Raw genomic sequence first — 20,765 nt, 5'->3', positions numbered from 1 at the left:
ACTCGCCACACTGACACTCAGCTTCCTTTCCCCCTCTTTTCGCATGTCAGTCTGATACTATATGGCTTAAATGCTAAATGTAGGCCTGAATTGATGAAATGTTGTAGGATAAAACTGATCAGTAATTGATATATTTTGTCTTCACCTGGACAACAGTTGGGGTTGTGTATACACGATGAAATATCTGTAAGAGAATAAGTGATTTACAAGGGATTCTTTAGACCAGTGAGATCTGCTGTATCTAGTGTTTGCCTGTGTTCCCATGTTGTATCTGTAGTGTTGAGGTACATTTTGGCAGAGCGCTAGGATGCCATCTAACGATCAGAATCACATCAGGTTACACTGCAAAATGTACAGCTGATAGAAGACTGTGAGTTGGCAAGAGCCCAGGGTAATGCACCAAACGACCAAATCAAGTAAATATGTTGGCTTTGATGTTAAAAACCAAAAAAAAACTACAAACAGAAGGCAGTAGTCCATCTTCCCAGACAACTGATATTCCGCATTAGTAAAACAGATTTATACAATTTTCTGCGAGTAAAGAATATCATCAAGTCATCAGCATTTTACATTTCTGAAGCTTTGTTAGTCTTGCCTTGTGTTCGGTAGCTACTGGTAACAGGAGTACAGATTGAGTATGGGCCAGTTTCCCAGACTGAGATTAAGCTTAATCCTGGACTAAAAAAGCACTTTCGTTCTCCCCAAAACATGTTTAATCCTGGAGTAAGATTAATCTGGGCTAAATAGATGTGTTCAGTGGCAAATATCTGCTATAGATATTACTGTAGGTCAAATAAACCTGTCATGGGGGTATGACAGCCTATGCCTGTACCTGCACCTACCGTTTTAAACACACTTCCTCCTCCCTCTGTTCCTCACACATTTAGTGTTTGTCCGTAATGGCATCCTATTCCCTATATAGTGCACTACAGGGAATACAGTAGTTGCCATTTCTGATGCAGCTTTCCACAACAGGGATTGTAGTAGGGTGGGAGAAATGTGAGTAAACGCTTAGCATTGATCGAGATGACGAGGTATGCGTACTGGTAAATGCTATTCACAAAAGGTGTATAAACTGCGTTGATACTCTACATCACCGACACTCGCTCTCTCTCACACAGCCCCTAAATTCCCACATGTCCATGCAGTGAGCTCACTGCAGTGTGGCTCCTCTATCTCCCCCTCCGCATAATAGAATATCGATCGCCCGGCTTTGCCGCAGTGTGCAGTACGCCAGTGAGTGAAGTGTGTGTGTGGATGGGTGAACCTCCAAGGTCATCTCCATGGCAACCTGTGCATGGGGTTGTCTTGATGAGCAATGGACAGGGATCATGTATAAAGGGGGGAAAAGGGGAGGTGGTGAGCACTGCGGTATCTGAAGTGTCACAAAGGGAGGGAAGGACAGGGAGGAGGACACGGAAAGGGAAAAGTAGGGGAAACTACATCCTATTGTGTGGCGGCACATCCAGGACACAAAAGGGTCTACAAAGTATTGCAATTTTGGCACATATACTGTATATACACAGAATAAACATATAACCTTTAATGTCATGTTTTAAATCACCACAAATAAATATGTGCAAAAGGGACCCAAATATTTTAGAATTCATGCTTGGACTTTAGTCCTCACACAAACATACTCACAATCGGACGCAACACAATATCTTACAGGTAGGATAGTTTAATGCACTTCCCAATTGTCATTAAAAATACAAAAAAATAGCATAAAGATAGCGTGACAAGTATGAAATATATTTAAAAAAAATAATATTGACTTTTAAAATGTCAAAGTCATAAAGCAGAGCTAATAAATTCTGAAAAGTTACCCAACAACACTGCACCACATGCCTGCATACACCTAAAAGTATGATTTAAACATAATGCTTAATCACCATTAGGTATCTGGAATATCCACTAAGCATTGCTTTAAAGTAAATGCAATATGTCCAAAAGAACCATTACTTCTAGTTGAATAAATACATTGTAAAGCTGCAAATGGCACTTCTTCCCCAGTCAGAGAAGCATTGGCGATTTGATGCCACTTGCCTCATGCAGTTTTTCATGTGCTCACTGCGGACTTACTCAACATCAGCTATATAGGATACAAAACAATCTGAATTATTACTACTGTGGCGATGTTAAAGCTCTTTGTAACATGTCAGGTCTTGAGTTGACCGAGTGACATTTTGTATTATTAGATATCCACAACATTAAACAGAAGGTACAGAGGCATTAAACAAAGGTGACACTGATACTTCACGGGAAGAAAGGTGTATTAAACACAAATGAGAAGTATCAGTCACATTTGGAAAAGACATACAGTATGAAGTATGTGCTGAGGTATATGAACATCTCAGTCACTCTATGTGTATGACAGTCAATCCATATATTTGTCTAAATTGAGTATTATTATGGTTTTAAAGAGTTGTAGAGGGTCAGTAACAGCAAATCACTTCAGAGGCAAGAGAAGGTGCATTCTGTGTTATATTATGAAAGGTCAAAGGTGAGTGTTGAGGGTTCACACAGAGAAAGATAGAGGCCTCTAGTGGCCAAAAGGCTGCTTTAGCATGGGCAGCACCATTGAGGCCTTCCAACATGCTTCTGCCATTTTAAAGTAGTCACCCATGTGGGGATTCCCTATGGGTTGTAGCCTCAATGGCACTGCCAATGCTGTCACAGATGCTAGAATGGCACAGATATAAAGATTCCTCTATCGCTATGCCTTCACACAGGCTCCATGAAGAGCTCCTCCATTTCCGATCCTCCCTCCAGCTCTCGGAAGGCAGCGTGAGAGCCAATCACAAACATCGTCGCACCTGAGTGAGATGAGAGACAGTCAATCAAATGGAAGAGATAGGAGAGGCTGGGGGAAAAGGAGAGTAAAAGCCTAGGTCATACATTTAGGGCTCCATTTTGAGAAACCAAACACAATGGTTAATCTTAGCACTATATCGCTATCATTTGACAATTTTCATGGCGGGAATTAAAGAACGCAAATCCTATTGGTGTCGTAAAAAGTAATATCCATGCCTCAATTGTCTCAAGGCTCAAAAATCCTTCTTTAACCTATGTACACTGATTGAAGTGGATTTAACAAATGAGGTATCATAGCCTTCACCTGGATTCCCCTGATCAGTCCAAGTCATGGAGAGAGCAGCTGTTCCTAATGTTTTGTATACTCAGTGTATACGCACAACTTTGGATATCACCCCCATCTCAAAGTCGAATGGTTTTGACCGTTTGGAAGTTATTAAGTGAGCTTCTTTTCTCCGCCGTGTGCCTCGCAAAAGTGATTCCTCGTGATGAAATGATCAACTTTACCCTATATAATGTAAAAAAAATAAAAAGACCGTTTAAAACACAACTACCGAAACTATTGCTGAAGATGAACGTGAACAATCAAAGTCAAATCTGTTGTAAGCTCCGTTCAGCAGGTAAAGTTAAAGGTAAAGTTGCGTCTCCGGTAGCTTACTTTTATTCCGGCAAAACACCATTTTCAACAGCGCAAAGATAACAATCTAGCAACTTACAGAGGTTGTCACTCAACTGATATAAAGCCTAATATCGTGCAAGCCATTTTAGCATTTGAATACTGAAGATGCCCGCAGATGAGCAAGATCAGGGACAGGCCGCCTACCTGCCGTTGGTCAGCAAACAAAGATGGGCACGGTGCGCAGTTTGACTAGGCTACTGATAATTCTTGGGCTTGTTGGCATGCAAAATGACTTGTAAATCAATGACTGTCAACCTCAGGAGGTCGGTGGCACCTTAATTGGGGAGGACGGGTTCATGGTGACGACTGGAGCGGAATGGTATCAAATACATCAAATACATGGTTCCATGTGTTTGATGCCATTCCATTTGCTCCGTTGCAGCCATTATTATGAGCCGTCCTCCCCTCAGCAGCCTCCACTGCTGTCAAAACAGTTACATGCTTAGTCCGACAATGAAGGAGAGGATGTGTCCTTTGTCACAAAATATGAGGTACCTTCAATAGGTAAAAAGTTTGTAATATGAGCAAAACATGTGAGTGACTCTGCAATTCGTAAAGTGAATTGATTTTGTTACTGGTGTAAGCTACATTTGGATCGGTTTGGGCTTCCATGCAAATCCGTGACTGTTACATCCCTAATAATTTGTCTCCTTCAAAAGAAAGATTCATTTGAAATACATTCCATACTGCATATCTACAACTAAGTCTACAGTTATGCCAGGTTTGATGTGTACAGTAAAGAGTGAGATGGGGTTGTAACTTACCCAGGACCCAAAACACTGCAGCTCCTGCACCAGCCAACCAGAACACAGGGAAAGAGACCGCCCCAGCCAGACTCAATTGGTGAGGTCCGGTCACCTCTTTTCCTGTGGGCAAAATAAAATCACTAGTCACCCTACACCCAAATAATGGATTGATTTCAGTGCCAACAGAAATTATATTTAAATTCCATAAATGTTGAATTTGTATTAGGATACTGAATTTGAGATTTTTCAATTTGTAATTTGTTTATTTTAAACTGAATTGAATAAACATTGCATTCGGTTTTACAATTATGTTTCAATTTAATTCAATATTGAAATTCAATATTTAAATATTAAGTTTCAATATGGTAGATATTGCATTCATTGTCTGTATATCTCTGTGGTAAACAGAAGCCATTGTGACATGTTGAATTTATTTCCTTCCTATGAATTTGGCACTAGCGTTTGAACCATTTTGGCTATAAGCTGTTACGATCCTATTCCTGAAAGCTTCGACTCTGGAACATGGACCTATGGGGGAAAAAAAGTTAAACAGCAGGTTGAAACTGAGTGTCAAAGATGGTCGTTGTGGATGTTGTTTCAAAGACTAACAACAAAATGGACAGCGCTTTCTAAAGTGATGATTAATTCAAAACACCCATATGCATATTAGAGCTTATGCATAGGCTTATGAGCCCAAACCCGAAAAAAAAATAAAGATTTTTTTTAATTAAAATGATGATTGTGCCTTATACAATACCGCATATTACACATGGCTGAAAAACATAAAACAAAACTGATTTAAAGATGTCTTTGGTACATAATTGGTCTAGCCTTTGAGTGTGGACTGTAATAGTATGCATACTGGATGGACTGGTTACATTATGCTACGCTCCAATTTTTTTATCCATGAGTCTGGGAGAGAACGTATAGCCCCTAGGCGATGATGTTGGTTCATTGACTGTGCAGGGCGGCATACAGGTAGACTGCAATTATAGTGAATTTGTATTGGATTTTGAATAGCCTAGTAATAGGAATTTATTTGATATTTTCATAAAAAACATTACCTTTATCTACAGAATATCTCACCACCATGCGTTTCCGTCCTCCTCTCTCTCCTTTATTTATTGAGCGTGCAGAGGAGCTGTCAACAGTTTAGTGAAATATAGGTTTCATTGCGAAAACATGTTATTATCGATGTTCCCAAACAGATTCCAATTGGTTTCCCAAATTAAGCACTGGGTAGCTGCAGTAACAAGGTTGCAGAGCCCATGACATGCAGAGTTCGGGAGGAATATCATCTGTCGCGCAACGAGAGCATGCTTCTCAAACAGTGGTTGACGAGTAAAAAGGGGTTCTTATATATATTTCTCAGCAGTTCATATTAAGCACAGCTCCGCTATAAAACCGAAGTAGCCTACCAGGCATCATTGAAAAATGGACCGGCTGAAAAGCGCGCAGCCTCAATGTGCCATTCTAAATCTAAATGTTAAATATTAGTAAAGACAAGATTAAATCGAGAATAGACTGATGGGTGAAAATATGATCACTTGATGAGAGAACAGCTGTGCAGCCTGAGGCAAGGAACAGAGCACAAGCCTTCTTTGCGACTTTCTCGAAACATCAATAGCCTGTAGTCGCATCATGCAGCCCATATGCGTTTTGATTTCTAAGACATTCCAAGGTTTGTATCGGTCACAACTAAAGTTGCCAAATAACTCTAAACATAGCGTGTATATGACCTTTTTCAAAGGTTCACGCACTCCCTCCGGAATGGGAAAAATAGCCTGTCTATTTTATTCAACTAAGTTCAACTATATTCTTCTTTCTATGGCATGGAGCATGGCCAGATGACATACAGTAGACCAACTCATATTCTGTTCAGAAGAAGAAGAAGAAACCTGTTATAATGTTTCTTAAGACCTGACTGAAATAAATAATGGATTTATTGTGAGGGTGTATATTAAAATAGATTTATTTGACTTTAAAATGTAGGATGTTCCAAAGGCGCACCTCAGCGGCTTGTATGCATGGAGGCCTGGAGATGCTCAACATGTTTCTGTCCATTAACGGTCAGTTACATTGAGACCGGCAGTCTTTTGCATGACAACAGGCTGACAATACATTTAATTACATTTTTACTGAAAAGAAATTATCATATATTTCAGCTAATAGTGGCACTCTAACATGCGCAAATTGAATGTTATGATGGACATGGCTTTGTATAACCAAAACATACACAGCTCAACAAACTAATGTGCCGGTCCTGTGTGACTCAAATGAACGAAACGAGTCGAGAGTTGTCAGAGTTGCATTGTCTGGCACACAGGAGACCTGGGTTAGAACCCCATCAGTCAAACAAGCACGTCTTCAGGTCTCAGACAAGGTTGCGCATCACATGCATGGATCACCAAACCACCTCTGTTGCACTCTCATTAAATAGGCTGCACAGATCTATATGCTTCTGTTTGCCACTGAACGTGTTGTTGTTGTGCAGTAGGCCTGATTTTGAACCCAGTTACAATGCATTCAGAAAGTATTCAGACCCTTTGACTTTTTCCACATTTTGGTACGTTATAGCCTTATTCTGAAATATTGTTTTATGTTCCTGATCAATCTACACACAATACCCCAAAATGACAAAGCAAAAACAGTTTTCATAAAAAATAAAAACTGAAATAAGAATTCAGACCCTTTACTCAGTACTCTGTTGAAGCACCTTTGGCAGTGATTACAGTCTCGAGTCTTCTTGCTACAAGCTTGGAGTTTCTCCCATTCTCATCTGCAGATACATTCTCTCCAGAGATGTTCGATCGGGTTCAAGTCCGGGCCCTGGCTGGGTCACTTCAAGGACATTCAGAGACTTGTCCCGAAGCCTTTCCGGCATTTTCTTGGCTGTGTGCTTAGGGTCGTTGAACTCTGGAGCTCTGTCATAGTGACCATCGGGTTCTTGGTCACCTCCCTGGTCAAGGCCCTTCTCCCCCGATAGCTCAGTTTGGCTGGGCTGCCAGCTCTAGGAAGAGTCTTGGTGGCTCCAAACTTCTTCCATTTAAGAATGTGAGAGGCCACTGTGTTCTTGGGGACCTTCAATGCTGCAGAAGTTTTGTGGTACCCTTCCCCAGATCTGTGCCTTCGACCTCATGGCTTGTTTTTTTCCTCTGACATGCATTGTCAACTGTGGGACCTTATAGAGACCGGTGTGTGCCTTTCCAAATCATGTGAATTCAATTGATTGGACCACAGGTGGACTCCAATCAATTTTAAAAACATCAAGGATTATAAATGGAAACAGGATGCACCTGAGCTCAATTTAGTCTCATAGCAAAGTGTCTGAATACTTATGTAAATAAGGTCTCTGGTTTATTTTTAATAAATTAGCAAAAATTTCTAAAAACCTGTTTTCGCTTTGTCATTTTGGGGTATTGTGTGTAGATTGAGGGGGGAAAAAAATGTCAACCATTTTAGAATAAGGCTGTAACGTAACAAAATGTGGAAAAGGTCGAGGGGTCTGAATACTTTCCAAATGCACTGTATATTGGTGCTGTGATCTCTCAGTATGAGGTCAAAGTGGGGTTCAATGTAAACTGGGTGGTTCGATGAACTAGGCTCTTTTGATGAGTAACCTTGCTGGAGACTTGAAGACATGATAGCTTCCTATGGGCTTTTAGCTAACAGTCGTGTTACATGTAGGAGGCCTGGTTCGAACCCAGTCAGTCACAACAGCAAGATTAAATAGGGAGTGGAAAAGCTTTCCTTGGAAGGGCTTTAACCAGGCTATTCAACTATATTCTTATGGGGGTCAAATTTTTGTGACATTCCCTTCTAACGTGTCCTGCACACGGCATCATAGAGGGAAACAGAAGGCACGTCCATGTTTCAGAGAGCCTAACCTTTCAGGAATGGGGTCATAATAGGTTACAGCTAAAACGGTTCATATGCTAGAGCCAAATTCATAGGAAGAAAATCAATTCAACATGCCACATTGGCTTCAGATACCGCCAGAAGCTTCCGTTACCACAGAGAGCATTTGATTCTTTCCTCTACCTTTCCTGGCTGGCAAAGTACCAGGATGTTGGTCTCTGGTTTTGAATCTGAATTTAGACAACTGAATTTGAATGCATCTGAGAAGTTGAATATATGAAACTTTGATCAACTTGATAGTTTGTAAACTAGATACATAGACAATGAATGAAATTGAATATATAAATATTGAATTTGAAGGTTCAATTAAATAAAACAATGCAATATTCATTCAATTCGGTGTCAAAACATGAAATACAAGAATTCAATTATTACATTTGTGCATTACATATTCCAAAATATTACATTCAAACTCAATATCCTAATACAAATGCAAAATTATGGAATTCAAATACAATCTCTGTTGGCACTGAAATTGCTCCATATCAATCATCTCACAGATCATGACTGCTTTACTCACCAAAGACGACCAGTTTGGACTCCAGGGACTTGAGGTGGATGATGTAGAAGGCACCAACAAACACTGCCAAAGCAATCAACAGCATGGGAGAGCTGATACTGAGGTAACAAGGGGGAGATTGGAAAAGGGAAAGAGTTATTCTTTGATAATCACAGATTCTAAATAAACTCAATCCAGCATAGATCTCGGCCTATTCGAACCACTCAGATTTTGAATTTGAAAATAAAATAGGCTGCTGGCAGCAGTCTGTCTAGATGCAATATGTAATTACTGTGTTTTTATATTCACTGAATACCACAGTGTCCTTAAACTCCTGTCCCGCAGCTCTTACATGCAGTAGAGGATAAGGCCGAGGAAGATGAAGATGTAGTTGCTGTTGTAGGTGTCAAAGTTGCGCACCACCCTCTGGCACAGTTCACCAAAGTTGCGGGGCTTGGTGAACTTCCTATGATCCACGAAGCCAGCCCAGGGACGGATTGACGCGCGGCGACGATCAAACCACTCCTTGGCCACAGTGGCCGAGAGGCCTTTGGGCAGCCACAGCCTGTGAGGCAAGGCAGAAAGCCAGGGTGGTAAACTAAACAGGAGGTATGGGGAGATGGAATCATTTTATAGCATCAATTCAAGAGACTGATGGTGGACAGAATGAACAACAACACATCATAGCCAGGAATAATACAAGGAAAGGACAAACTGACCCATCTAGTTCCTTTAGTGGTAGGCTAGATTAAGAAAAATGAGACAAATTCAGATCACAATTGTCCTACAGACACAATAATAGCCACAGAAGAATGACTACACATGAGGACAGTAAATAAAATGTATTTGGACCGGAACCCGTCACCAACCATGATCCCAGAGAGATGCATAGTGCTACAACTCATCAAGTTGATTCAGGTGTGTTAGTGCTGGGCTGGAACAAAAGCCTGCACACCCTGTAGCTCTCCAGGACCAGGTTTACAGACCGCTGGCACCAGAGCAGGGCTCTCCAAACCTGTTCCTGGAGAGCCGTCCTGTAGGTTCACTCCAACCCTAATCTAGCTCACCTGATTCTAATATTTAGCTGGTTGACAAGCTGAATCAGGTTAGTTACAACTGGGGTTTGAGCAAAAACATGCAGGGGGGTAGCTCTCCAGGAACAGGATTGGCAAGCCATGTACTAGACAGATTAACTAACAGATAGAGACAGAGCTGGAAAAACAACAGCACACACTTTCCCATCACACCTCCGGATCCAGCAGCGTCGGCTGGCTCAGCACTGAAGAGATCCCCTGCCTTGGAGTCCATGTCTACAAGGCAGTTCTCACCCTTTGGGACACCAGATTTCATTAGAGTAACTGATGCCGATGTAGGAAAGATGTAGGCTAAAATACTAGATAGCAGTGACAGAAAATAGACATAAAAAGGTTAATGGCACTGTTTCACAAGTGATAACAAATCCTCTCACACAATGCAAAACTACGCTTTCAATTGTTGTAACCAATGAATAATGCACAGTGAAAAACCTAGAGACTGTAGGGAGAGTCTGGGGTTATGGAAAGGAAAATGTTTGTCATCATTGATGGGCTTGCCCACAGACAGTTCAATTGCCACATCGTTTAGCTAGCTAACGTTAGTTAGAATATAAATAACCGAATCACAGAAACTAGCTAACACACACGTTTTTTACTGTCATTACTCGAAACCTTGAATATCTCCCTTTTTTACATTTTTTTTAATACTAAATAACGATTCCTGTCGAAGAAGCCTTTAACAACAGCCACATCACCATTCCTTCATGTCAATTATTGCTACGTTTAGCCACTATTCTATCATTGCATATGAAAACGAATAGCTTTTGCTACATATAAAATAGTTACATAAATCATATTTTTGAAGGCATACTCACAGTAGTTGAAAATGTTTACTGCTGTGCTCAGAAATACAAAAAACACAAAAATGTACTTCTGCGGTGCTGTTGCTCAGCGGATGTGCCGTGGGACAAAATTGAACGCTGGGTCTAACTTCCGGTTAAAAAAAAAAGTTAATGAATTTCAAATTAAAAGTCAAAAATAGGATAGAATACTTTTAAATGTAAACTTGATCAAGACCATGTCTTTTTATTCATTTATTACTGGAAAAATATTATCCATTTAACTGGAGTAGCTATTTATGAATTAAGAGTTATCAATGAACATTATGTAACAGGAATGTCCAGGTGAACAAAAAGGAGAGCAGTCGTTGATGAAGTCAAATCAAAATCAATCCGGTTTAATACAGCACTACAGGAAACACCTACAGAACAGAAGCATATAAAATGTCTAACGGTCCTTATATATTAATGACACAGCACTGAATGTTCTGTAAACACCAGCCAGAGGCTTGTAGGAAGTCACATCAGCTGCTACATAATCACACAGTGTCAAAGATACATTATCAGTGTGTCCTCAAATCCAGTCTTGCGTCAAACTTTAACCATAACATTCAACACTGGCAGACATTTGATACTGGCAGTTAACCAGGTAAAACATAGTATAATCAATATAGTTAGTTACAATAGATCATTTTGTACTAACAGGCGCAAAGCGACTTAATTAAATATAGATAGGTTACCCAAGGAAATGCATCTGTCTGTGTCTCCCCACACAATTATGTTTATTACGTATCAACAGTAAATCAAATACAGGGAAAGAATTTCCTAAATAATTTCCCATTACTGCATATCTGATATTTATTCTGTGCCACTTTCTGGATGTCTGGAAAATGTATGATGTAAAAATGATCATACATTTTGATGTTTTATTATATTTAAATTTCTGGTTGAAATAAGAAGCACACATTTCAGATGGTAGCCCATGCACATTTAATAGTTCACCTGGAACATAGCATACTAATTATTTATACCTGTCAATAGATATACAATGAAATAGACAAGCATTTATTTTCTTTGCGAGCAAATTGACATCAAACTCAAGAGGTATGACAATAGTTTTGGTAGGAAAGGCATGAAGTAACAAATACTTTGAAAAGTAAGACAACATCATTAAAAAGGCATTTTACTTTCAAGACAAAAAATGCAACAAAAAAATTCAAGATACAGGACAGCAGCTCAAATGTGTGTCCCGTGTCATACTAATGAGCAGGGACTCCTACTGCTCCGCAATCTGATGCGCAATATTCATGTGGACTTCTAACAATGTTCTGTAAGTTCAAGCTAGTTCAGTCATATCTTGTTGATCCAAGAGCCAGGTTCTTGTGGGTATGTACTAGACCCCATCTCCTCTTACTGGTGGAAGTGAGAATATGCCTCTCAATCCACTGTCTGATGCCCTTTCCCCGAAGGCCCTGCCATGTTTTCTCCCTGTTGTGAATGTGCCTTCCTAGTGAGTCTACTTGAAGCACTTGCAGCAGGGATTGCATGTAGGCCTACAATTTTTCCTCCATTTCACTTGTTTGAAGCCTAGTTAATACACTTGTGATAAAGCATTTTCTTTTGGACACTTGTATAGTCTCTCACAACTGTGTGTGAAACCTCATAAGCACCGTCAGATGAGCCAGATCACCGTTCTCTCCAGTGTAAACAAACTGTTGAAATGTGGTTGTGCATGCTGAATTCTGATATTTTATACATTTTGTGCATTCTCATTATGCCTTGCCAAATTTCCACTGTGCAAAGGCTTTGCCACAGTCACGAAAGAGATGTATTTCTCTCCTGTTTGGATTCTCAAGTTGGGTGGGTGTCAGTGCTGAGACATTTCTCACAAACACAGCAATTAGCATATACGATTTATTTCCTGTGTGTCTTCATGTGCATTTTAAGATTTCCATTCTGAGCAAATCCTTTGCCACAATAATCACAACAATATGGTTTCTCCCCTGTATGAATCCTCCTGTGCGCACTCAGATTCGCAGTATTACTGAAACATTTGCTACAAACATGGCAGCTGTATGGTTTCTCCCCTGTGTGAACTCTCATGTGTCCTGTATAATTTGATCTGGTGCTGAAACTTTTGCCACAAACAGAACAGAGATATGGCTTCTCCCCAGTATGTCTCCTCCTGTGCAAAACCAGATGTCCACTTTGAGTGAATCCTTGGCCACATTCCTGGCAGCAATATGGTTTCTCACCGGTGTGAGTCCTTTTGTGTCCGATCAAATTGGCGGCATCGCTGAAACACCTGCCACAATCATCGCAGCGGTATGGTTTCTCTCCTGTGTGAACCCTCATGTGCTTTTTCAGCCTAAGCTTCGTGGTGAACGTTTTACCACAAACATGACAAAACTCAGGCTCAGCTACAACGTGAGTTTGGAGGTGATCTTTCATACTCTCTTTAGAATCTAGGTGCTTTCCACACACACCACAGGGATGTTCTTTATCCTCTATATGTGCATGACTTTGCACATGATTAAAAAAGGGACGCTTGTACCGAAAAGACCTCCCACAAACCTTACAAGAACATGGAGTACATTTCATGCCATTTGCACTGATATAAGATTGTTTTCTTTTTAGTTTTCTTGTGGTCTTTGGTTTGTGTGACTTTAAAACAGACTGCGCTCCTTTGCTTTCCATCCCATTGACATGTTCACTATTTTTACTCTGAGCTGAAGAACAGGTTGGTTCTGATATTCTGTAGTCCTCTCCATCAGATTCTGTTTTTATCTGTCCAGTTACAATGTTTGGTTGAGAGTCTCTCTCCCTATTTTCCTCACTTTGAATTTGCAAGGACTGAGTTGGATCCTGATCATAATCACTTACACAGAAAGGATCAAATATGAACTCTCTGGTGTCAGACTCCAGCCACTGAAGTTGCTTTTTGAGTTCCTCCTGCTCCTTTTTTATCCATATGGGCTCGCTGTCCTCCTGTCCAAGACTAGGGCTCCAATCCTGCTCACAGGGCTGCTGCTCAGGGTGAACCTCCTCTTCCAATACAGTGAGCTGCTGGAGGTCTGGAGGGAGAGATGTCTGCTAATGTTACAATACAACTGACGTCAAAATTGATAAAAGGTCAAAAATACAGTTCTGGTAAATTTAACAGCTGCATAATGGAGTAACATACTCGACGCTTTTGGATATACTAATCCATCAAATATTGACTGAATTATAGTACATCAACAAAAAATCTAAAACGGGCAAAAAACAATTAGGCTATGTGGCAACAGGGAAATAATAGCTGGAACGGGAGGAACCCTAAGGGCGAGCATGCGCGTTGATTCTTCAAGAATGTCTAGACACAATGTTACTTTTGTGGACACTGACTCTCAAAATGAAACAACTAACGTTGTCAATGTGTATGACATGTAGGTTCAATAAAAATGGCACAAACCTGCTCGTTGTAACTTTATCTCAGGTTTAATAACGATGTCAAGAATATTCTGTAGACGGTCGTTCTCCTCTTTCGAACGGGAAACCTCTTCCTGGTACTCCGCTATCGTTTTTTCAACTGCCCCAAATATCTCCTCGGCAGCCACAGTTAACCGCTGGTTGAGAAACACTCTCAGCATCTGTATTTTAGACATTTTTACAGAATGCTAGCTAGCTAGCTAACAATCAGTGACAACGCTCTTCTTTGACAACAACTCCGTTCATCAATGATATATATGTATCTGCTGTGCCAAAAGCATGCGTAGTGTGTGCACCACGGCTTAACGCATTCTGCAATGTCGCTACCTACAGGAGTGGAGTGGACGCCGGGTGGGACCAAGTCACTATTGTTCGAGTCACAAACAAGTCTCAAAATGGTCCGAATCTCAATATTTGTTAATACCACACAAACTACCGAAATTACAGGCTAAGAATGGACAGAGAGATAGGCCCTTGTGTTCATCTTATCACATTTCTCCAATACCAATTCAGTGTGTCTTGTTTGCAAATAATTCAATGTGAGACGTCATTATGAATCTGAGCATGATGCATTCAAAAGTTAGGCCTACCTTTCCACCCTTAGAACGAGTAGGCCTACCATCGCAGAAAAATGTAAGCTTTAACTGCTGGCTAGTCTGGCTACTCTTCTTCTATGGATTAACCCAATGTAAACATCTATTGTACAGAAAGTGAATAGCTTAATCAATTCATAGTGACATAATTAGATTATTTACCAAGCAGTCTTCTAGTCTATAGGTTTTATCTCAGCCTCAATGTCAAAGAAACTAAACAATGATATCGCATGTGCGTCGGAGTCATGTCTTTCCAGGGTATTTTACAGCTTGTTTCTAGCGTCACTTTAAATAATCGGATGTTTTATTTTCTTCAAAATCTTAAACTAACAATGGGTAGGCCTGCACTTTTTGGCATTTTCTTTAATAAAATGTACACTGTAAAACTTTTCCCTGTAAATTTACAGCATTGTACTGGCACCACAGTTGCCAGTTTAATACTGTAATTTTGCTTTACAGCAGTGATGCTGTAATATAGTTTACAGTATGATTTTCCTTAATGTAAAACATATTACAGCCTCCTTGCTGTACATTTACAGCAAGTTTCCTTCAACAATCAGTCTTCCAGATAGATGACACAGACACAGGAACCTTAGTATAAAACTATTTAGTAATAAAATGCAATTGCAGATAGAGATTCACATACAGAATACCTCAGTAGTCTATAGTAAAGATCTCTGTGGCGAAACATGAGACACTCTTTATACTTGTCAATCATACCTTAACATTGTTGCATTTGATTAGATACAAAGTATCTAAGATGAGAAAAACATGTCTAGACTGTGGTTTCTCACTCTACTATCTCGGTCTTGAGGCTGCGTGACTATCAGCAGGTGCAGGGAGTTCTCAGCCTGAGAACTAAAGCAGTACATCTCCATTACCCAGTACTTTTCCATCATTGCACATTGAAAGCATACAAAGGTTATCACATATATACAGTAATCATGGCATTGGTGTAGCCCCACACCCGACCCCCAGGGTAACCCCCAACACCTCGATCGACACCATCCATTTTGAGGAACCCAATAGAGTATTTCCTGAAATACAAAAAAGTAAGTGTTAGTGTATACTTACTAGACATCTCTAGATAGGTACCACAATACTATATATTTCTGTTCCACCTTAAATCAAATAAATGTATTACCAAGCATGATCAGCCTTGATGTGTCTGGCAAAGGAATTTGCACCTTATTAATTCCAGTGACCTAAAATCACAAAACATACAGTTGAAGTCAGAAGTTTACATACACCTTAGCCAAATACATTTAAACTCAGTTTTTCACAATTCCTGACATTTAATCCTAGTAAAAATTCCATGTCTTAGGTCAGTCAGGATCACCACTTTATTTTATTTTATTTTCTCCTATGGGGACAGCCAAATACCTATTCATAACAATTACATAAATATGTTACATTTATCAATGAAGATCTCACCTCTTTGGATGAAGGACTGAAGCAATTCCTGGCACTATATTGGCATCAAATTGTATTTTATGGCCTCCGGCTGAATGTTATCAAGGCCTTTAATATTCACTCCAACATTTGCCCTCAGATGCTCTGATAAAGATCTCATCGTTTACGGAGAACACACTGAGTGACGCAGGGAAACAACATGTCACGATTTTCGTCTGAGGAAGGAGTAGACCAAAGCGCAGCGTGGTACGTGTTCATGATGTTTATTATAACCTGAACACTGAAACAAAAAACAAAAAACAAAAAGTGGAACAAAACGCAACAGTTCTGTCAGGTACTCACACAAAACAACTACCAACAAAACCAACAAGGCAAATGGCAACCTAAATAGGCTCCCCAATCAGAGACAACGAGAAACAGCTGTCTCTGATTGGGAACCAATTCAGGGCACCATAAACCTACAAACCCCTAGACCATACAAAATCCCCATAGATAAACAAAAACCCTAGACAAAAACCCCTAGACAATACAAAAACCCCTAGACAATACAAATACTAAACAAACCACCCTTGTCACACCCTGACCTAACCAAAAAATAAAGAAAACAAATATAACTAAGGGCAGGGCGTGACAGTACTGGTGCCTCAGACAAGTAGGAGTGCTTGCTCTCAAACGAATGAGTCGCCCAAATTGCAGGATGAGGTCGGGGTAGTGTAACAAGTAGTGATGCTTTGGTGCAAGGGCACTCTACCCCACAAGCAAAAGTGTAGTTCGCCACATTTCTAGGTTTTTTTGCAGAGTAATTAATGCTTTAGGATTTAGGAAACAGAAATTGCAGGATTTACACCTGTACATTTCCAATACAGCTACTCCCAGCTACCAGCCAGCCTGCAATATGAAAATGACACTACCCCAGCCACCAAATTGCATGAACACACCAAAAGAGCTATCAAGCTATACGTTACCATGCAACTCATGCCAACCACACAATCTCAATAAAAAAAAATTGACTACAAGGCTAAATAAAATATCAGTCCGTGCCTGGTGTTTCAAATATCATTAATTTAACATTGCCTAATTAATGGTTGGATAAGGATAACTTCTGAAAGACTAGCAAAGCACGAGGAAAATTTAACTCACGTGGAAAATGCCACGACCATCGCCCTGAATAATGCTAGCAAACTAACCACACAATCTGAAGAAAATATAAAATAAATAAAATAAAACATAACATGAATATCCTGCAGGGAAAAATATCAGTCTGTGCCTGCTGTTGATGAATTAATTTAATGGACTAATAAGGATAACATAAGCAGGGGGGATATTCCACTACACTTTTGATAAATCACACGCACTCCCAGACTGAATAGAGCTAACGTTAACCAGATATATTTAGAGAAAGGTGTCCAATGTAGTTCGGCAAAAATCGTAATTAATTCGCCAGAATATGTTCCAACTTCATCCCATAAGTATTGAAGGTAGTTCAATGTTACAGCTATCTTTAGACATATAGCCAGTACCACCACTGAGGTATGTAATTATTACCCAACCAAACTAGGCCTATCTGAAATATGTAAATGATCAATTAAAACCCCAATTAGCCTATTGTTCTGGCAAATATGCGTCTGTAGCAGATTGCTAAACTGAATTTTATATGGATAATAATAACTTCGGTAGGCTACTCTGTTTTTGCCAGGCAGAAAATTAAACAAGTGCTTTCTGGTCACTAATCTGGATATGTGCGCGCCAATGCTGATGACTGGTCATTTGATCAACAGTCAAGAGACGCAATTTCTTGGTTCTGAAAAAAACCAAAACGTATTGAACCGCTGCCGGGCAATTAGTTGTTTAATAACCGGCAAAAAGCGAAAGATCGGTTTTCCCTCACAACTTTTTTCCCTCATTCAACTTTTTCACTCCGGACGCTTTATCTGCACATGGTTCATCAGCACCTTCAACAGCCGAAGCTAAGTAGTAACATTAACATGATGCCTTCTAATTGCAGTCGCTGTACTTATAATATACAGGAGAACGATCGCCTTACGGCGAGGATAGCTGTGCTGCAAGCCCAGCTTCAGACGCAATCGTTAGGCAAGGGTAATTTCAGTGTAGGAAAGGATGAAACAGCGTCTGTGCCACCAGTAAGTACAGATAATAGTATCTATTAGTGCTGCCTTTGATACCATCGATCACCACATTCTTTTGGAGAGACTGGAAACCCAAATTGGTCTACACGGACAAGTTCTGGCCTGGTTTAGATCTTATCTGTCGGAAAGATATCAGTTTGTCTCTGTGAATGGTTTGTCTTCTGACAAATCAACTGTACATTTCGGTGTTCCTCAAGGTTCCGTTTTAGGACCACTATTGTTTTCACTATATATTTTACCTCTTGGGGATGTCATTCGAAAACATAATATTAACTTTCACTGCTATGCGGATGACACACAGCTGTACATTTCAATGAAACATGGTGAAGACTGAAAATTGTCCTCGCTAGAAGCCTGTGTTTCAGACATAAGGAAGTGGATGGCTGAAAACTTTCTTTTAAACTCGGACAAAACAGAGATGCTTGTTCTAGGTCCCAAGAAACAAAGAGATCTTCTGTTAAATCTGACAATTAATCTTGATGGTTGTAAAGTCGTCTCAAATAAAACTGTGAAGGACCTCGGCGTTACTCTGGACCCCGATCTCTCTTTTGACGAACATATCAAGACTGTTTCAAGGACAGCTTTTTTCCATCTACGTAACATTGCAAAAATCAGAAATTTTCTGTCCAAAAATGATGCAGAAAAATTAATCCATGCTTTTGTCACTTCTAGGTTAGACTACTGCAATGCTCTACTTTCCGGCTACCCGGATAAAGCACTAAATAAACTTCAGTTAGTGCTAAATACGGCTGCTAGAATCCTGACTAGAACCAAGAAATTTGATCCTATTACTCCAGTGCTAGCTTCCCTACACTGGCTTCCTGTTAAGGCAAGGGCTGATTTCAAAGTTTTACTGTTAACCTATAAAGCGTTACATGGGCTTGCTCCTACCTATCTTTCCGAGTTGGTCCTGCCGTACATACCTACACGTACGCTACGGTCACAAGACGCAGGCCTCCTAATTGTCCCTAGAATTTCTAAGCAAACAGCTGGAGGCAGGGCTTTCTCCTATAGATCTCCATTTTTATGGAATAGTCTGCCTACCCATGTGAGAGACGCAGACTCGGTCTCAACCTTTAAGTCTTTACTGAAGACTTATCTCTTCAGTAGGTCATATGATTGAGTGTAGTCTGAAGGTGAACGGAAAGGCTCTGGAGCAACGAACCGCCCTTGCTGTCTCTGCCTGGCCGGTTCCCCTCTCTCCACTGGGATTCTCTGCCTCTAACCCTATTACAGGGGCTGAGTCACTGGCTTACTGGTGCTCTTTCATGCCGTCCCTAGGAGGGGTGCGTCACTTGAGTGGGTTGAGTTACTGACGTGATCTTCCTGTCTGGGTTGGCGCCCCCCCTTGGTTTGTGCTGTGGTGGAGATCTTTGTGGGCTATACTCGGCCTTGTCTCAGGATGGTAAGTTGGTGGTTGAAGATATCCCTCTAGTGGTGTGGGCGGCTGTGCTTTGGCAAAGTGGGTGGGGTTACAGTGGGGCAAAAAAGTATTTAGTCAGCCACCAATTGTGCAAGTTCTCCCACTTAAAAAGATGAGAGAGGCCTGTCATTTTCATCATAGGTATACTTCAACTATGACAGACAAAATGAGAAAAAAAAATCCAGAAAATCACATTGTAGGATTTTTAATGAATTTATTTGCAAATTATGGTGGAAAATAAGTATTTGGTCACCTACAAACAAGCAAGATTTCTGGCTCTCACAGACCTGTAACTTCTTCTTTAAGAGGCTCCTCTGTCCTCCACTCATTACCTTTTTTTTATTTTTATTTCACCTTTATTTAACCAGGTAGGCTAGTTGAGAACAAGTTCTCATTTGCAACTGCGACCTGGCCAAGATAAAGCATAGCAGTGTGAACAGACAACAACACAGAGTTACACATGGAGTAAACAATAAACAAGTCAATAACATGGTAGAAAAAAAAGAGAATCTATATACAATGTGTGCAAAAGGCATGAGGAGGTAGGCAATAAATCGAATAATTACAATTTAGCAGATTAACACTGGAGTGATAAGTCATCAGATGATCATGTGCAAGTAGAGATACTGGTGTGCAAAGGAGCAGAAAAGTAAATAAATAAAAGCAGTATGGGGGGTGAGGTAGGTAAATTGGGTGCGCTATATACCGATGGACTATGTACAGCTGCAGCGATCGGTTAGCTGCTCGGATAGCAGATGTTTAAAGTTGTTGAGGGAGATAAAAGTCTCCAACTTCAGAGATTTTTGCAATTCGTTCCAGTCGCAGGCAGCAGAGAACTGGAAGGAAAGGCGTCCAAATGAGGTTTTGGCTTTAGGGATGATCAGTGAGATACACCTGCTGGAGCGCGTGCTACGGGTGGGTGTAGCCATCGTGACCAGTGAACTGAGATAAGGCGGCACTTTACCTAGCATAGCCTTGTAGATGACCTGGAGCCAGTGGGTCTGACGTCGAACATGTAGCGAGGGCCAGCCGACTAGGGCATACAGGTCGCAGTGGTGGGTCGTATAAGGTGCTTTAGTAACAAAACGGATGGCACTGTGATAAACTGCATCCAGTTTGCTGAGTAGAGTATTGGAAGCTATTTTGTAGATGACATCGCCGAAGTCGATGATCGGTAGGATAGTCAGTTTTA

The 20,765-nt window shown here is 40.5% G+C and overlaps 2 protein-coding genes across 5 annotated transcripts; both read right to left on the bottom strand.

Annotated features, from left to right (window-relative positions):
• Positions 1-1,661: 1,661 nt before the first annotated feature.
• On the bottom strand, positions 1,662-10,666 carry LOC120048310 (prenylated Rab acceptor protein 1-like). 4 transcript variants are annotated; one of them, XM_038994178.1, is made up of 6 exons: positions 10,566-10,666; positions 9,891-9,985; positions 9,009-9,254; positions 8,678-8,775; positions 4,258-4,359; positions 1,662-2,816 (listed from the first exon to the last, which is right to left on the bottom strand). In XM_038994178.1, the coding sequence occupies exons 2-6, from the start codon at positions 9,962-9,964 to the stop codon at positions 2,725-2,727; spliced, it is 612 nt and encodes a 203-aa protein (XP_038850106.1). In that variant the 5' UTR covers positions 9,965-9,985; positions 10,566-10,666; the 3' UTR covers positions 1,662-2,724. The 4 variants fall into 4 exon arrangements, with proteins under 4 accessions (XP_038850106.1, XP_038850107.1, XP_038850104.1 ...); XM_038994179.1 differs by having other exon boundaries at positions 9,009-9,221; XM_038994176.1 differs by having other exon boundaries at positions 9,891-10,049; positions 10,566-10,658.
• Positions 10,667-10,907: 241 nt separating this feature from the next.
• LOC120047547 (zinc finger and SCAN domain-containing protein 2-like) lies at positions 10,908-14,235 on the bottom strand. The gene is made up of 2 exons (XM_038993077.1): positions 13,981-14,235; positions 10,908-13,603 (listed from the first exon to the last, which is right to left on the bottom strand). The coding sequence occupies exons 1-2, from the start codon at positions 14,171-14,173 to the stop codon at positions 12,444-12,446; spliced, it is 1,353 nt and encodes a 450-aa protein (XP_038849005.1). The 5' UTR covers positions 14,174-14,235; the 3' UTR covers positions 10,908-12,443.
• Between the last annotated feature and the right edge of the window lie 6,530 nt (positions 14,236-20,765).

Source organism: Salvelinus namaycush, chromosome 5 (genome assembly GCF_016432855.1).
Source record: "Salvelinus namaycush isolate Seneca chromosome 5, SaNama_1.0, whole genome shotgun sequence".
Taxonomy (NCBI): Eukaryota; Metazoa; Chordata; class Actinopteri; order Salmoniformes; family Salmonidae; genus Salvelinus; species Salvelinus namaycush.
The sequence above is the reverse complement of the archived record's forward strand: the minus strand, read 5'-3'. Positions and strand labels throughout refer to the sequence as shown.